The 17804-nt window shown below is 44.9% G+C and overlaps 1 protein-coding gene across 2 annotated transcripts; it reads left to right on the top strand.

The window, feature by feature from the left end:
• The first annotated feature begins 525 nt into the window (after positions 1-525).
• LAMTOR3 (late endosomal/lysosomal adaptor, MAPK and MTOR activator 3) lies at positions 526-16450 on the top strand. Of its 2 annotated transcripts, none has more exons than XM_088453215.1 (7): positions 526-689; positions 1262-1289; positions 9910-9944; positions 12133-12191; positions 12785-12918; positions 13262-13325; positions 14595-16450. In XM_088453215.1, exons 2-7 carry the CDS (start codon positions 1281-1283, stop codon positions 14666-14668), a joined length of 375 nt encoding a protein of 124 aa, XP_088309341.1. In that variant the 5' UTR covers positions 526-689; positions 1262-1280; the 3' UTR covers positions 14669-16450. The 2 variants fall into 2 exon arrangements, with proteins under 2 accessions (XP_088309341.1, XP_088309340.1); XM_088453214.1 differs by having other exon boundaries at positions 527-693.
• The last annotated feature ends 1354 nt before the right edge of the window (positions 16451-17804 follow it).

Raw genomic sequence — 17804 nt, 5'->3', positions numbered from 1 at the left:
GTGTGAGCGGCGCCAACTCGGGAATATCCCGAGTTGGCGCCGGCTAAATTCTGGGTCAGACCCAGAATTTTGGTGGAAAAGGGGTATTACACACAGACCTAGATAAACGAATTGTTACACCATGATACAGCCAGATGTGAGGCTATACAAGCATATACACCTCTACGAGCAAAATACATTTCCTCTGAAATTATGAATTAAAGAATCCCAAATTAACAAACATGTTGGGACTCTCATAACAGACAATCCTCCCCTGCCACGTTGGTAGTGTATAGATCCCCTTTACTCTCACCTGGCTTCCTACTGTAGGTCTTTCCCATTGCCTTCAGCTTTTAGCAGTCTATTTTCTATCATCCTGCATTAAGTTAAAATAAAAACTCCCAATTACTAATGAGATACGTATCATCAAGGGGCATAAGACTTGCTAATTCCATGCATAATGTAACTGTTTGGTCGCCCTTAACTTAGCCCTTAACAAACATGGCCGTCCAGTGTTTGGAAGGCTGAATAGAAGTCAGATGGGTACTGTACACAGTCCTGTGACTGCTGTTTCCTGTCAGCTGACTGCAACAGTGAGGCAGCTGACAGACTGACTGTAGGAAGCAAAGCGTCGGACATTGGGACGTGTATGGTGCAGGCTGAGCTGCTGCTTTCCTAGGCATTGGCTTTCAGCGTCAGGGGTCTTACAAGTAGGTAAGTGTGTCTGTATACAGGCGGCCCTGCTGCTACTCCTGCCCCTGGCCTCCCCTGCACAGGGCTCTTCTGTATCAGGAAAGAAGATGGAAACGTTGACGGTTTTATTTATCAGCTAGAATGCATTTAAGTTACACCTTCTGCAGGATGACAGCACTATACAGCAGGCAGGTGTCAGCAGTTACATGTTCTTCTCAGTCTGTGCAGCTAGAGAACAGAGGTCTGAACAGCTACTTCCTTTTTCTATGGTATGTAGCAAGGCAGAGTGAGTCCAGGCACCTGTACATGCAGTAGTCTGAGTGATGAGTGGGTCCTGTGATACATGCTTACTCGTCCACTGCTTAGTGCATGATTAACAGTTCCCAGCTATAGTGCAGAAGCCAGCAAATGCTTTCTAAGAATTTTCCATACAGCTCTATACATACAGTAAGTCAGTGATCTACACATGTATTAGTGGCCCCATACAATCAGTTTGTTAGTTAATGAAATGTTATTTTCAGATTAAACTTAGGTCAGTAACAAATATATATAATTTTGTTACAACTTTTTTTTTCTTTTTTCCCCACAGTGACTGTAGAAGAGAAAATATGGCTGAAGTAAGTAAACCGTAGTTAAAGTGTTATAGTTTCAGTGATGGGCTCTTGGGCATGGAGATATTGATCGCTATAATCAAGTAATACCCTTTTTACACCGACTTAAAAATCCTGGGTTGATGCACATCAACCCAGGATTTGTGTCTGTGTAAATGGATCCACCAGGGGATCCAACTCAGGTACTTTGCAGGATTGGCTATGGGTCCTTCCTGTGGCACCCTGCAGTGTAAACGGCGCGATCTGTGTTGGCCGGCTTCAATGGCGCTTGGAGATGACACCTCTAAGTGTCCACTGCAACGCCGGAAAAGCTGGGTCGTGAACGGCGCCGACTCGGAAATATCCTGGGTCGGCGACGCAGTATAAAAGGGGTAAGTTGCAGATCTTATCCGTATTGGTAAGGGGTAAGTTCCGGGTCTTATAACCCTGTTCCAACCCCGGGTCAGACCCGGAACTTTGGTTTAAAAGTGGTATAAATGTTCCTGCATTTGCTCACTTTAAGGGAAAAAAAACCAAAATGTTGCATTTCCTGTCTATGGGAGCGATTCAATTGTTTTAGACGCCACCAGCTGGGCGTCTATAAGAATAGGCGCCTGACGGAGCAATTCAGTTGTTGCTATTTTCGGACGCTTAAAGCTACGGGGGGGCATGACACATTTCTTTTCGCAGCCTCCTGAGGTGTGAGAGGAAGTGTGTGTGTAAAGTTAATTTCTTCTTCAGGGTCCAAAGGCTCCACAGGGAGACCTTGGGTGTAGGTGATAGAAACCAATCCGGGCACCACGCAGTTAAAGCTTAAGCTCCCAGGATGCCCTGGGTCCACTCTCCCTATACCCCGAGCCAGAGGCACCTCAGTTTCGTTGGTGCCCGGCTGGAGTCGGGTCACCATTTTGCAGGGGGACTGTTTATCAGCCCATAAAGCTTTTTTCTTTATGTTATTTAGTTTAGTTACTTCTACAAGCAAATAGAGTGTACAGCAGCAGACTGATCTGGGGATCTCGATGGGCGTTCCGGGGGTCAGCGCTAGCCAGGGCCCTTGGAGAGGACCCGGACATCAGGGGACAGGTAAGGCAGGTCGCCGCTCGTGGTGACCCACGTATAATGGCAGTCTATACCGCCGGTCTCAGGGGACAGACCGGAGGTGCTGGGTGCGGACGCAGGCTCCGGTCATCGCGCTCCAACTTGACCACCATGGACATATTGGTTGCGGGAAACCAGCGTCCCAGAAGTTAATAACCGGCCAGGGCAGACTGCTTCCCTGTTTAAGCGGCGCCTTTCCACAGCGGTCTGGCTTCCCTGAGCTGCTCTCCTCCTCTGCACATGCCCCCTCTGAGTTTTCCGGCGCCATTTTCTATGTGTGCCGTCGCAGTTCTCCCAGGACAGCGTGTGGTCCGGTCCCCCTGCATACCTCTCCCAGGGTCAGCATAAGTAGTACTATTTCCTACCAGACACTGCGTCTGTGTAGTTGAGTATAGTGCCGCTTTGCAGCGTCTTTCCTGCATTGTATGTGACTTGTGCTAGCACTATTTTTCTGTGTCTTTTTTCTATCTGTCATCTTATGACTATACCCTTTCTCTTATTCTGCAGTAAAAATAGGTGGTGTTAAGGGTAGCTCATACCTGACCTTAGATATATATAATTCAATATTTCTGAGGCCTGTCTCATGCTGTTGTGTGCAGCACTGTGCCATATTTTGGCAACAGGTTCCTGCAGCTTGCATAAGACAGGACAGGACCAGTATATTGCTCCCTGTTAGTATCTATACTTGTGGTTGCTTTGTACACAGGGCCTGATTCAGAGCCGCTCGTAAGCGGCCGCTCGTTCGCTCCGAGCGATGTTCGCACATCTGCGCATGCGTATGGGTCGTAATGCGCATGCGCCAACCAGTCATTGCGGTCGGAAATTGTGCGCTCGCAAAATAGCGAGTGCCTGCTAATTTAAGTGACAGGATGAGGTGTTTGTGGGTGGTAACAGGGGAAGGTGCTTGAAAACGGGGAGTGGTGATTCGAATGCAGGCGTGCCAAACGGTCAAAACAGGCGTTTTAAGGGTGTGCATAATTAACAAAGCAGCGTCATCGACCACGTCACTTGGTTGTCTCTTAGCCTGAACTGTTCGCATGATTGCGGTAGGAAAATCCAACCACAAGCACTGCGAGCAGTTCAGACGCCTTTCGATGTACTCAGTTAATCTAATAGCGGAGATGACATATGATGCGAACGGCCAGGGGGCATCTTTACAAAATAGCGAGCGCATATTTCGTTCACTTGCTCAGACATAGAGGCGTCAACAGACCGCAAAGAGCGAGCGCTCAATTTAAATAGCCGGCCCCTTTTTCTGAACGGCCGTTCGCAAATAGCGTCCGGCTCTGAATCAGGCCCACAGTGCACTATTGTGCGTCATTTATCCCGCAGACATGCCTGACAAGGTCATGTACTTGTCGCAATCTTGCCGATTATGTACTGCTGTTTTCAGTGAGGAGGATGTGGTTCAGGATGGGCTTTGTATGAGGTGTTATAACCCGCCATGTTCCTCGAACCCCCTGACATCAGTACAGGAGTCTCTTGGGGATTTTCTTCCAGATGCTGGCCTCCATTGTAGACTGCCTGGAGGTCCCGGCTGTTGTTCCTCCTATGGGGGCACTACAGCAGCCCGTCTCTTACTTGCAGGGACTACCACTGAATATGCAGACTCCTCCTGTAAGTCAAGGATTAATATTCCTGCCTTGGTGCTTGCGGTCAGAGTCGCATTGTTTTTTTAGGATGACGAGCCAGCCCCTAAGTCTAAACACGCCCTGTTTAAACAGGTGAAGGTAACCTCGGCTGTATTCCCTCTGTCAGATCAGCTGGTGGATTACATGGCGGATGCCTGACAATCACCTGGTATGAGGTATCAACCTCAGAAACATTTGACCTCCTGTTACCTGTTTCCAGAGGCTCATTGTAAAAGTGGGAATCCTATCCCCCCCCCCCCCCCCCTGCGGTGGATTCACATTATACACGGCTAAAAAAAGAGTGCAACTTTACCTATACATTTCATTTCTTTCTTAAAGGATCCTACAGATAGGAAGGTGGAGTAAAGGTCCGTTTACTCTCTTTCAGGAGCTGTTGCCCGCCCGCCCCTGGGTAGCTAAAGCTATAGAGAGTTGGGCCGATACACTTGATGACTCCTCGGAAGTTCCAGAGGATCTGGTGTCGCTGATCGCTCATATTAGGGACGCGCATGTTTATATTGGTGAGGCCGCTCTGGATGATAGTCTGCTGACACCCAGGGTCTCGGCTGTGTCTGCTCGCCGTTCCCTGTGGTTGCGCTATTGGAGCGCAGATGCCGATTCTAAGAAAGGTTTGGAGGCCATACCCTATAATGGGGAGATTTTGTTTGGTCCAGACTTGGACAAGATTGTTGACATGTTAGCCAGAGCAATATCTGCATTTCTGCCTTCAGCATCTGCTCCTGCAAAGTCTTGTAGCTCCTCCTTTAGGTCCTTTTGTCCTCAGGGAAAAGCCAAAGGGCAGTCTGCTGCCAAGAAAACTGCCAAGCCTAAGAAACAGGCCTGGAGCACAAGATGCCTGGCCTCCAAACAGGAGGATGAACCTGAAGCCTGACGGGGCAGGCCTCCCTCTGGAGGACCCCAGAGTGGGAGGCCGACTTCTTCAGTTCGCCCAGTACTGGTGTGAAACCACCAAGGATGCTTGGGTAAGAGAAGTGGTCTCTCAGGGATACGCCCTCCCATTCCTCCGAAGGCCTCCCCACCAGTTTTTCTGCACAGGCCCTCCTTCAGATAAGACCAAGGCCTTGCAGATCCAGGAGGCTATACAGTTCTTGCTGCTAGAAGGGGTAATTGTACCAGTTCCACTATCTCAACGAGGGACTGGTTACTATTCTACTCTCTTTCTGGTTCAGAAACCGAATGGGTCTCATCGGCCTATCCTCAACCTCAAAGCTCTGAACAAGTTCCTCAGGGTGCCCAAGTTCAGGATGGAAACCTTACGATCCATCACACTGGCTATGGAACCTGGGGATTACATGGTATTGCTGGACATTCAGGATGCATACCTTCATGTTTCCATAATGCCTTCTCACCAGCGTTATCTGTGGTTTGCTATACTGCAACAACACTTCCAGTTTCAGGCGCTGCCCTTTGGCCTATCCACGGCCCCAAGGGTATTTACCAAAATTATGGCTGTCATGGCAGCCCATCTGCGGAGTCAGGGTATCCAACTCCTACCATATCTGGACGACCTCCTCTTGCTGGCAAGTTCTCCAGACGTACTTCACCATCATCTGCAACTAACAGTTACTTGCCTACAAACACACGGGTGTTTGGTCAATTGGAAAAAGTCCTCCCTAATTCCCGCACAGAGGATGGTTCATTTGGGAGCTCTTCTGGACTCTCACCAGCAGAGACTCTTTCTGACTCCAGAAAAGATCTCTGCAGCTGCGAGTACGCAGATGTCTCTGCAGTCGCCAGGATGTCAGTCCACTCGGCAATGCAGGTTCTGGGATCCATGGTATCCACATTCAACATGGTGAAATATGCTCAGTTCCATTCCAGGCCCCTGCAGGGGCTGATCCTCTCTAGGTGGAACGGATCAGAGCTCAGACGATGGTTCTCTCTCCGGAGGTGCGTCTGTCCCTCTCTTGGTGGCTACAGACATCTCATCTAACCAAGGGTCACCCCTTTTGGATCCCGGACTGGATACTCCTAACAACGGATGCCTGTCTCCGGGGATGGGGCGCAGTGACCGGTCCACACGTCTTTCAGAGCCGGTGGATAACGGTAGAGGCAGCCCTGCCCATCAACATATTGGAACTTCGGGCTGTGTACAGGGCCCTCATGATGTCAAGTCACATTCTTCATGGAAAGCCCGTGCAGGTTCAGTCCAACAACGCCACCACAGTGGCGTACATCAACTATCAAGGGGGCACTCGATGTCGTGCAGCAATGGGCAGAATCTCATCTCCCAGCCATTTCGGCAGTGTTCATTCCGGGAGTTCTCAATTGGGAAGCGGACTTCCTCAGCCGTCACGACGTGCATCCAGGGGTATGGTCTCTTCACCTAGAGGTGTTTCAACTCCTAGTGGACAAATGGGATCTCCCAGAGGTGGACCTCATGGCATCCCGACACAATAAAAAAAGTTACCAGTGTACGGGTCCAGAACAAGAGATGCTGAAGCAAGCCTGGTGGATGCTCCGTCAGTGAAATGGACCTTCCTGTTTGCGTACCTGTTTCCTCCTGTCTCCCTGCTTCCTCGAGTTCTTCGGAAGTTCAAGCAAGACGGAGGCACTGTCCTGGTGGTGTCTCCAGCTTGGCCCAGACGTCATTGGTACTCCGATCTTCGGAGTCTCTCCATCGACACTCCGTTCCTGTTGCCTCAACGACCGGACTGTTGTCTCAAGGTCCTTGCCTTTACCCGGACCTGGGTCGTCTGTTTTTGATGTTGTGGCTCTTGAGACCTCCCTCCTGAGGTCCAAAGGTTTCTCTAGCTCAGTCATCAACACGATGCTTAGAGCACGTAAACCTGCCTCCGCCAGGATCTAACACCTTCAGGTGTTTCGAATTTCCAGAATACTGGCATTCCTTAAGGCTGGGTTGGACCTTGGCCTGCGCCTGGCATTGATGAGAGTTCAGGTCTCTGCACTCAGTGTGGTTCCAACGTAGAATTGCTCCGCTTCCGGATATCCGCACCTTTCTCCAGATTCAACCTCCCTTTGTCCCAGTAGTGGCTCCTTGGAATTCGGCAGTAGTTCTTCGGGCCCTTCAGGGTCCTCCATTTGAACCGCTATATTCAGTGGATCTTAAGTGGTTAACAGGTAAAGCTGGCCACACACTAGACCAACTAACATCCAACCATCCAACTAGTTGATTGGTTGGAATGAAAATTTGGTAAAGGAAGAAAGCAAATGACAATCAGCAATTTGCTCCCAAACGCCGGAAAATGGACAAAAACTGTTGTTTCAACAAAATATTTAGATCAAACATTTAACAAATTTGTCTGAATGACCATTTTCATCTGTTTTCTAGCATTTAGGAGCAAATTGCTGATAATCATTTACTCCCATACCCTACCAGATTTTCATTTCAACCAATCAACTAGTTGGATGAAAGTTGGTCTAGTGTGTGGCCAGCTTAAGACTCTCTTTCTTTTGGCCATGGCAGCTGCCAGAATGGTGTCAGAATTGGGAGTGCTCTCCTGTCGTCCTCCCTGATATTTCACCTGGACAGGGCGGTGCTTCGTACTCGCCCTGAGTTCCTTCCTAAGGTTGTGTCTAGTTTCCATATTAATCAGAAAATTATAGTACCGGCCTTCCTATCACCGGACCTCTCGACTGGTGAGGCCTTATTGGATGTGGTCCCCGCCCTCAGAATTTATGTGGACCGTACCAGTTCTCTTCGGAAATCAGACTCCTTGTTTGTGCTCTTTGGTTTTCACAAGAAGGCATGGCCAGTCAATAAACTAACAGTCATACGCAGCCATCTAGCCAATATCTCAGAAGCTTACACGCAGGCAGGCCTGCCTGTTCCGTCTTTTGTTAAGGCTCATTCTACTCGGTCTGTGAGTTCCTTGTGGGCAGCTCGCCGAGGCACCTCGGCTGTTCAGCTTTGCAAGGTGGCCACGTGGTCTTCTGTCCAGACCTTTTTAACGTTGTATGCATTTGCTACCTTTGCCTCTCAGGATGCTTCCTTTGGGCGCCGAATTCTCCTCTCAACACAGGAGCGTCCCCACCCTTAAAAGTACTGCTTTGGGACATCCCCAAGGTCTCCCTGTGTAGCCTATGGACCCTGAAGAAGAAAATGAGAGTTATGGTAAGAACTTACCTTTGCTAACTCTTTCTTCGAAGTCCACAGGGCACCCGCCCTGATGCACCTGGTTTCATATGGGTGATATTGCTGGTCACCGGTTTACAGTCTCCTATTCTGTGAGAGTGTTTCTTGAGTGTACCAGTCTTCCTTCTCTCTTCTCCTCCTCCGGCCTTTGGCTTATTACCAACTGAGGTGCCTCTGGCTCGGAGGCGGGGTATAGGGAGAGTGGACCCAGTACATCCTGGGAGCTAAAGCTTTAACTGCGTGTTGCCCAAGGTCTCCCTGTGGACCCTATTTACTTCGAAGAAAGAGAGTTAACAAAGGTAAATTCTTAACAGAACTAATTTTTTGGGGGCACTTAAACGGCTATTTGGGCGCCCTAATGACTTCTTTAGAGGGGTTTAGCTGCTAGCTAAACCCGGTGCTTGTATCCATGTTAAGTGCTAATGGGCTTCCGAACAAAGAAACAATTGAATTGCTCATTGGGCAACTATTCGTATAGACAGCCAGCAGGGGGCACGAAAAACATTTGAATAGCCCTCTATGTGAGCCAAAGGGCTGTGTGTTTTCTAATACCTTCACCTATTTTTAAGATGGTTCTGTGGGGTAAGCCGTAATGTGTAAATGTATACTGTCCAGTTTAGTTTGTTTCTGAGAACAAACTATAGCCATCCCATGTGTGGCCTAAAGCTGGCCACACATCTAAAGAGTATCTGTCCAACCAGCCAGCTAGTTGATTGGTTGGAATGAAAATCTGGTAACGTATGGGAGTAAAGGCCCCCATACATCATCTGCTGATCATGTCCATACACTAGCAATCTACAGCCCCAATCCATCTGTGAAATCCAACATGTTGGACAATCTGATTAAACAATTCCAATCACTTTTTGGTTGCAATCTGCGATCTGTGAAGCCCATACATTGCAGATTTTTATGCACAATCGATTGCAAATTGCACAATTGCTGCAATCCATCTCTGATGTATGGGGGCCTTTAGATGTGTGGCCAGCTTTAGAGCTAATCTACACAAGAGATGGAAATCACTTATCAGAAAGGTCACATTGCCTGTAAGCAATGGTTTCCAGTGGCACCAGCTAAGCACACGACGTCTGTCAGACTACCATGCAGTTTTGCTGTGCTGCGCAAGTTACATGCAATTAATTGCCTCCATTCATATTAAGGCCCCCATACATCAGCAATCGATTGTGGCAATTCTGCAATTTGCAATCGATTGTGTATAAAAATCTGCAATGTATGGGCTTCACAGATCGCAGATTGCAACCAAAAAGTGATTGGAATTTATTAAATCAGATTGTCCAACATGTTGGATTTCACAGATCGATTGGGGCTGTAGATTGCTAGTGTATGGACATGATCAGCAGATTTGCAGACCATTTCTAGCAAAATGATGGGCCTTTCAAGATTGCCAGATCTGTGTTTGCTGCAATCGATCTACAAATCACTGAAAAAGATCTGTAGTGTATGGGCGCAGTTTGCTCGATTGGGAAATCTTAAGATCGGGCAATAAATCTTCAAATTTTTCAATTGTGGTTTTCAGATTGCTGGTGTATGGGGGCCTTTAGGGGAGGGGAATGGAACAGAAGCTTAACAAAATAACAAAACAGAAGTCCCACGTAGCTACATTGCAGTACAGAAATCGCTAGGGGAGCCTTATCCGTAATGATATATGGTGATTAGACAATGAAATATTGTTTCTCGTGAAACACCTGTTTAAGCATTAATACTCTCAAAACATTGTTTCTTATCGGCTTATGACTTGGCACCCATGTGATACTGTATTAATGTTGTCTGCTCTCATAATTAGGATTTGAGACGATTCTTGTACAAAAAGCTTCCAAGGTAAGATATTTCGCCTTGCACATTTCTCAGGGGATTGCTGGTATGGGTGGCTCCTAAAGTATCCTATATTATCACGCATGTACCCAAATTGGTTAGTGAGCCTATATCTTAGCAAAGTTGAAAAACGGGATTGACCTATTTTAGCTAATTCTAAGACCTCATACTGTATATATGACCGAGAAGAAAATATCAACTTGAACTTTTATTGTTGTGAAACTGATATCGAACAGTGCTCTGTATTTACAAGCATAAAACATATGCAACTATGGTTTATTAATGGTGTTCCTTACATCTACACTGGCTAAATGTGCAAATCAGGCTAACTAGTTAGACCGAACATGGGACGATAGCATGGACAGCCAAGTAATCGTTCATGACATACATGACAAAGAAAAGAAAATGAAATGGATGATGCAAATAGAAAAGAGAAATTATCCAACATTGCACCCACTCATTGGGCTGAATTCAATTATTGTACATTCATTTGTGCATATGTGTCCCAGGAGTTGTGTGGTAATTCTGCCTGGTGTTAGCCGCATTAAGTGAGGGGAAATCACCCTGTACCCCAAAAAAGTGCAAATAACATTGGATAATAGTACTGTGTAGAACAGTGGTCGGTCAGGACCCCACCACACAGTTTGTTATATAGGTCTCCCGGCAGATGCACAGGTGTAGTCATTACTCACTGACACATTTTAAAAGATCCACAGATGGAGATAATGATTTTATTTGTGATTCTGTGAGGAGACCTGGAAAACATGCACTGTGTGGGGTCCTGAGGACCGAGTTTGAGAGCCTGTGGTATAGAGGGCTATTAGTGGACATAAGCAAAGTATTGGTGCTATCAAAAGGTGTAAAATGGTTGATTTATTTTTTACATAACAGTGGAAAAATGTTGTTTTTTTTTTTTTTTTTTTGCAAATTAGAGTCTCTAGACAAATTTGGGAAATATAACAATGCCTGTAAGGTGATTTTTATGTCGATTTAAGCCACTTTGAAAAAAATTGTTAAATGCATGCAACTCCTCCAGCAAGTTTTTAAATACCTGTCTCATCAATGCAATACCCTCATATACCTGTCCACCATAATTTAACTAATTATTTAGATTTTTGCAGACAGGCCAAATTATGCTATTAAAAAGCCTTGTTCTATCTCTGTGAACTGGCAACCTGGCTTTTTAATTGAATAGCAAAACAACTGTGCCTGGCTGTGTTAACCCTTGTATGCGGTTAATGTGGCTACATTGAATTCTGCCCATTGTCTATATGTATTGGACAGAAAAAGTTTGTATCAGATGGGACAACAGTGCTTCTGTTTGGCCTATTTATCATTAAAGCTGGTTTTATAATTCCTTGATAGTTCTGACCATTATATCTACAAGTTCAATGCTCACTATTCTTATTGGTTGTAACACTGTGCTGACCGGACAGTTGGGATAGACTTTTTGTTGAAATATATTGTTACATGATTGTGGAAGAAGGGGTACAATGTTTGCTCTTTATACCCTCCTCCTTAGCCTTGCCAATCTAACTTACTGCCATGTATAGTCACTGCACAAAAGTACATGTTCATGTGTTAGCATTAGAGGGCGACATCTAATGTATTTATCTTGATTATGATACCAATTTTGTCTTTTAAATTTTGCTAATGTTCTAAACAGAGCGCTGTAATTTATTCACACTGAGGAAAGTAGTCATCATTCGGAATATAGCATATGTCAATTTGCTCTACAGACTAAACATAAACTAGACCTTTTCCTTTAAAGCAGGGATGAGAAACCTTTTTTTATGCCGAGGGCCGTTTTGACATATATAACATTATTCGCGGGCTCGGTGCAGGTCACGCCCCTCCACATGAAGTCACACAGGGGCGGGACCACAATCGCCAGTGATTACAGCAATGCCCGGAGCATCCTGAGGATGCTCTTTTAAGCTGTAAGGGCAGCGGTGTGACCGTCTGAAGTGTCCTAAGGATGCTCCAGGCGGCACTGTTGTATAGATTCTGGCTGCATGGTGCCATTCTAGGTACCCTGGTAGCCAGATGAGGCTAGTAGAATTAAGCTCCGAGGGCCAGACTAAAGAATTTCGAGGGCCTTATACGGCCCCCGTGCTGGAGGTTCCCCATCCCTGCTTTAAAGTATATGTCGGTTAAACGTTATGTAATATTTTTTGTTGTTTGTGTTTAATAGTGTTGAAGGACTTCACGCCATTGTAGTGTCAGACAGGGACGGTGTGCCGGTTATTAAAGGTAAGAAAACGACCATAATATAAAAATATAAAGGGTACCAGTCATAGTAGCCATTTATAATTTACATTTCCGCATTATCGTCACTGGGGAAAAAAAAATCAAACCTTTGTTTACTAACATATTGCACAATTTTATGCAAACATTTGTATACAGATGTGTCCTCATACACTCTTGCTGCAGTCGCACCAAATATCCTTTTGGCGCGCCAGGTCCTGTGCAAGTCTACTAGCGCCGGGCGTCTCTTTCGCCCGCAAATGCATCTGCTTACACAGGTTCAGACTCCGTCGCACAGCGTTATACAAATGTTGCATATCAAATTAATCAGCATACTCTCCTTGTGCATCTTAGTAGCATCACATTGCACCTAAGATGCATTTTTAGGCGAAAAAAAATGCAGAAATGATGTACGGCACTAGCAGGGTCACATGGGACTTGGCGTTTCACTCGCTCCATATGGCGTATTGTGACTAGAAGTACGAGGACACACCTGTACTTGATATAGTTTTGATTGTACCTCACAGTACTTGGAGATAGCTACAGGCTGTAACACAGGTGACGTTACTCATTGCTACTTTCTGTATATTTCTAATCAGTTGCCAATGAGAACGCCCCAGAACATGCTTTGCGGCCAAGTTTCTTATCCACATTTGCACTTGCCACTGATCAGGGGAGTAAGCTGGGACTCTCCAAAAACAAGAGCATCATATGTTATTACAACACGTATCAGGTATGTCATTTTGTAGGTCTTGTATGGATAATTTGCTAACGTGTGATTGGCTGCTGTTCAGTCTGTTTTGTTGCTCCTTAGTGTTAAGAATACTGGTAATTATACTTAGATTGCCAGTGTATGCTGTAGATTTGTTCCTGTAAGAGAACTGACAATAATAGCACGCTATTGGATATTTGCGTCACTCAGTCTGCCTAAATGCTGATAACTGTAACTAGAACTGATAACTATAAGTTCTATCACCTCATTGCTACTCGCACTGTTTTTGAATAAGCAATATGTAAATGTAATGTTTATAACCATCACTTCAGTCATGTACCTTAAACCTTATTTCTTTTTATAGGTTGTCCAGTTTAACAGGCTGCCTCTGGTTGTGAGCTTCATAGCCAGCAGCAATGCCAACACAGGTATACATTACATATAGTCCTATCCTTTCTTCCATTCATATACTGTCCTGATTTCTGGTACGCCCCCTTGGATGGAGTGCAGCATTGCTCACCCAGTGCATTCCTTTCCTATTTTCTGTTTGTTTCTATGAGCTGGCCAAAAAAATCTGTCACGTTGCACTATAAAAAGGGCGATAAGGACTATATATCTTTTTGTACAGTAAGATGTTCTAGACTGGACACTATTGTGTTTTATCATTTGTTGTCAGATGCCTTCATTTTTCCAAATGAAATATTGAGCTCAATTTAACAGGCAAATCTAATAGGACGCGCTGTCACAAAGCAGCTGGTATAAGGGGTAGTCACTGCCTAATAAATCAAAACACTAAAAGCAAGAAGCACAAGACTGGATGCTAAGGACTGTGTTGGAATCAATCTGCCCACCATTCAGTAATAATCTGCTGCTTAATATTTTCCAACATTGGATACAGTGGAGGGAGTCCTAGGTCCTGTTTTGACCATACAGGAACAGAGACCTATGTTCAATTACTTATATAACTTATTGGATTTTTTTTATGCTAATAAGGTGCTAGCATTTTTTATATTATATGTGGTATAATGTGCATATTTCTTTTTTATGAAGAAATGCAATTTAACAGTTTAATTTTTAAACCGTCCATCTGTTTACTTTAGCGCTGGTATTTTTGTGCAAATTACTTGTTTTTAAACTTTCATGCCTGTTAATCGTCTTCATAATATTATTGGTACATTTTCCAGCCTAACCCCTGTTGGCAGTAATTTCCTATTGGCTGAGGGACAACCACTAATAAGGCACTCTCAAACTTTAGATCAACCCACAATTAGTTCTATGCTCCCTTTCCCTTAGTATGGTAGGAGTGAATCTGTCCAGCCGTCACTGGCATGGCTAAATAGGAGTTACTGGTTTAAAAAGGTTTCTTTAGTCAAACAATAAGGAAAAAAAATGACTGCTAAGATTTGAAAATAAGTTTATTAAATAACACCAATGACTCTTTGTGATTGGATCGGGGAATGGTTTCACTTGTGATGTGCTCTAAATAATATGATAGTTTGTACGGCATTATATAGGTTGTTGGTTTTAGCTGCCCTTCAAAATAAATGAAAAGTAATTACAAGTTCTCAGCATCTCAGGAAGCCTAGAATACAAACATATGCCCATGACTCTGGGTTAATTACACAGACTGAATGAGACTTTATTTTGGTATTTAGAAATGATTCATTGAATTTATGGATAACATTTTTTGCTTTTAGGTCTAATCCTTAGTTTAGAGAAGGAGCTTGGTCCCTTGTTTGAAGAGCTGCGGCAAGTTGTGGAGAACTCTTGAGCTGGCCCATCATGGAGATGAATTATAACGTCATGAACGTTTGGCATGATAGAGTTGCTCTTCCTAAAGCAATCATATGTAGAACACCCTAAAGATTCTGTAGTCTCTATACAGCACTGAATGGAGCCTACTTTGTGCTGTGGATCTGGAGCTCTTCATGCTTCTTTACTTGTCATAAGGGTATGTCTCCCTTATCAGCTGTGGACATTCACCCAGAAAGGCACTTCCAGCAGTCAAGAAAAAGTATGTAATTGTGGGTAAATTCACTCTTTAATAGCTTTATTCTTTCCATCATGAGAACCTTTCAAATAAATTCCTTATTTTCACAAGGAGCTATATTTAGAGTTTAAAATCATTACCCATGGTTTTTGCTTTTTCTTGTTTTGTTTTTTTTTGTTTTTTTTGTATGTTTTGTTTTTTTGCTAAACAATCTGTTCCATACAGAACCTGCTTACTGTTTAACTTCACATTTGTATTCATCTTTGCATTTGAAATTGCATTGCCATTATTATCACACACACGCGGATGGTTTAGCTGCTGGAACTGTCATTCTAACAAGTAAAATATGCATAAAGTTTTCTTGGGGACTATATTTATAGGGCAGAACCCAAGCTGATTTAAGGTGGGTACACACCTGACAGATATATCTGCACATGATGGTCGTTCATACACATTGAACGCCCATCATCTGTGTCTTGCTGCTGGTCCGGCGACCAGGGGGCGTGTCCTGGCGGGTGGGGGGCGTGTCCCGTCCCCCTCCTCGTGGCTGCCACTGTGTGTGTCTGAGCGGTCTGCAGACCGCCCTTACACACCTGCTGATGGACAGATATGTCTGCAGACATATCTGTCCATCGGCTGTGCAGCACAGCCAACGCGATATGTCGGTGAATGCTGACGTTCACCGACAAATTACGGGTGCACACTACCCGACGGGCAGCAGATACATTGGCCGATCAATTGATCGGCCAATGTATCTGTCAGTGTGTACCCAACTTTACATTCAGGCCTTCTAACCAATCACTTTGCAACAATCACACCTCCCGTTAACTTTCTCATAACTAGCTACCCGAGAGGTGGGATGAGCGAGTACTAATTACCTGATTGGCCTGGTGGGAGGTCCAGGTCCGCCCCCAGCTTCTTACCTTTCAGCGGCAGCAGCCTTTCTCCCCAGCCCAGCACACACTTGAGGGGGAAAGTTTGGCAGGTGGCACTGATGGCCCCTTTTGTAGGAGGCGTTGCCACACCTCCAATATTTGGCAACACTCCCTTCACTACCAAGCCCGCCCAAATCTCTATGGCCATAAACTGCACAATGCATGCAGGAACATGACCTATTCAGATCAGCTTGAAGTCTAACCAAGCAAAACAACAATAGTATGAGTCTGGGAGGCTCTTTACTGTGCCCACACAGACCCCATATAGCTGCAGGCATCACTGATCATAGACCACACTGCATGGATGGCAAATTATTCTGATTGGCTCTATTTTGTGCAATAAATTCCTTATGATATATTTTGAGTGTGGCAAAATTCATCACCTATGGTAGAGTCAAGCAATATCCTTATAGGATATTTGAAAAGCATCAGTGTTTTCTAATTCCAATGATTGCTATTTTGCACAAAGGAAAATATGGCGCTCCAAACAAACAAACGTAACCATCATTTTTCTATTGCAAATCTAATAATTAATTGCTGTAGGAAACTCCACAATTTAACTTTGTGTTTAATAAATGTTTCCTTTTGTGTGTTTTCTCAATAAAAGGCATTAGCTCTTACTTCCTAACATTGTATTGACGTCCAATAAATGCACAGAACCACAACAATTTATCAGCAATTACCTTTTATCTCCCATGTAATGGATTTCACAGGTTTGATAAATGAGTTTCCATCTGGTTTGTCAGCAGCTCCATGTGTCTTCACCTAATTCATAGCCACCATGGCAGAACTTTTGAATTCCTAGGGGCTTACAATTGTTTCTTGACAGGATCCTAGTGAATGCTTAATCCAGGCAGCTGGTTATCCAAGATCTCTAATACCGCTTTTCCACCCAAAATCCAGGTCCGACCTGGGTTTTTGGACATGGTTCCAACCCAGGTCAGACCCCATTTACATTGCACCTTCGATTTGGGCTACTCCCAGGTCAGCCCTGTTCACACTGAACTCAGGTCTGCCCTGCTAAACCTGTGAGGTCATAAAAAGTGGGAGGTGAATGCTCCACAACCACCAATCGGCTCATTTTAAGCATGCCCCAGGTCAGATAACCTGGGTTGCACTGTTTACACTGCACCATTACCTGGGTCCATCCTGGGTCCAATCCTGGTCGCTACCTGGGTTGGATTGCTGGGTCACTTGACCTGGGTTATTTTTATGGGACCCTTTTACAATGAGCTGCGACCCAGGTAGACCCAGCAAAAACGCAGGTTTTTTGCTGTGGTGTAAAAGGGGTATAACTGACCTTCCAGACTGGAAAGCCAGGGCTGGATTATACATAAACCCAAGAAATCTGTGGAACTATGAACCTGCTTGTTAATTTTAGTGTTTATTCCAGCACCCTACAACCTGTGCAGTTCCTCTTTCCTGCCTGGGGTGTTCCTCTCTGCTCTGGTGCTTCTAGCACACTCTGGTCTGTATCTCAGAAGTTTATTGCATCATCTGAATGTGCTAGAAACACCAGTGCAGCGAGTGACAGGTGCAGGGTGCTAGAATGAACACTGATTATGTATCCTATTCAGTATGGAACAGCAAAGGGCTTTTCTGTTCCATGATAAAATTCCTTCCACATTAGGTACTTCATGATTGTAGCAGGGACTATCATCTCTTAGTAACACACACAAACACGTCCTATAACATCATTCTCTAGTTTTCATTAGTGATGGGCACCCCCCTCCCCCGTATAGCATTGGGTACCACCCTTTTTAGATAGTCTTCTCATGAATTCTGCATACACTGTATCTACCTCTGAGCACCTGGAAAGTTCTTCTCAAGTGTCTTGTGACTAGAATCCAGACAGGGAATGTCATTGCTGTTTGACTTTTGTAAAGGTTGGTCAATTTGCCCTATTTAAGCAGGCATCAAGGAGGTGTCACCAGCTACTAGACCCAGGTGATTGATTTCTTCATGTAGCATTTTCAAGGGAA

This window comes from Taudactylus pleione, unplaced genomic scaffold (assembly GCF_031769625.1).
Source record: "Taudactylus pleione unplaced genomic scaffold, aTauple2 ptg000573l, whole genome shotgun sequence".
In the NCBI taxonomy this organism is placed as follows: domain Eukaryota; kingdom Metazoa; phylum Chordata; class Amphibia; order Anura; family Myobatrachidae; genus Taudactylus; species Taudactylus pleione.
This window is presented reverse-complemented; position numbering and strand designations above follow the sequence as displayed.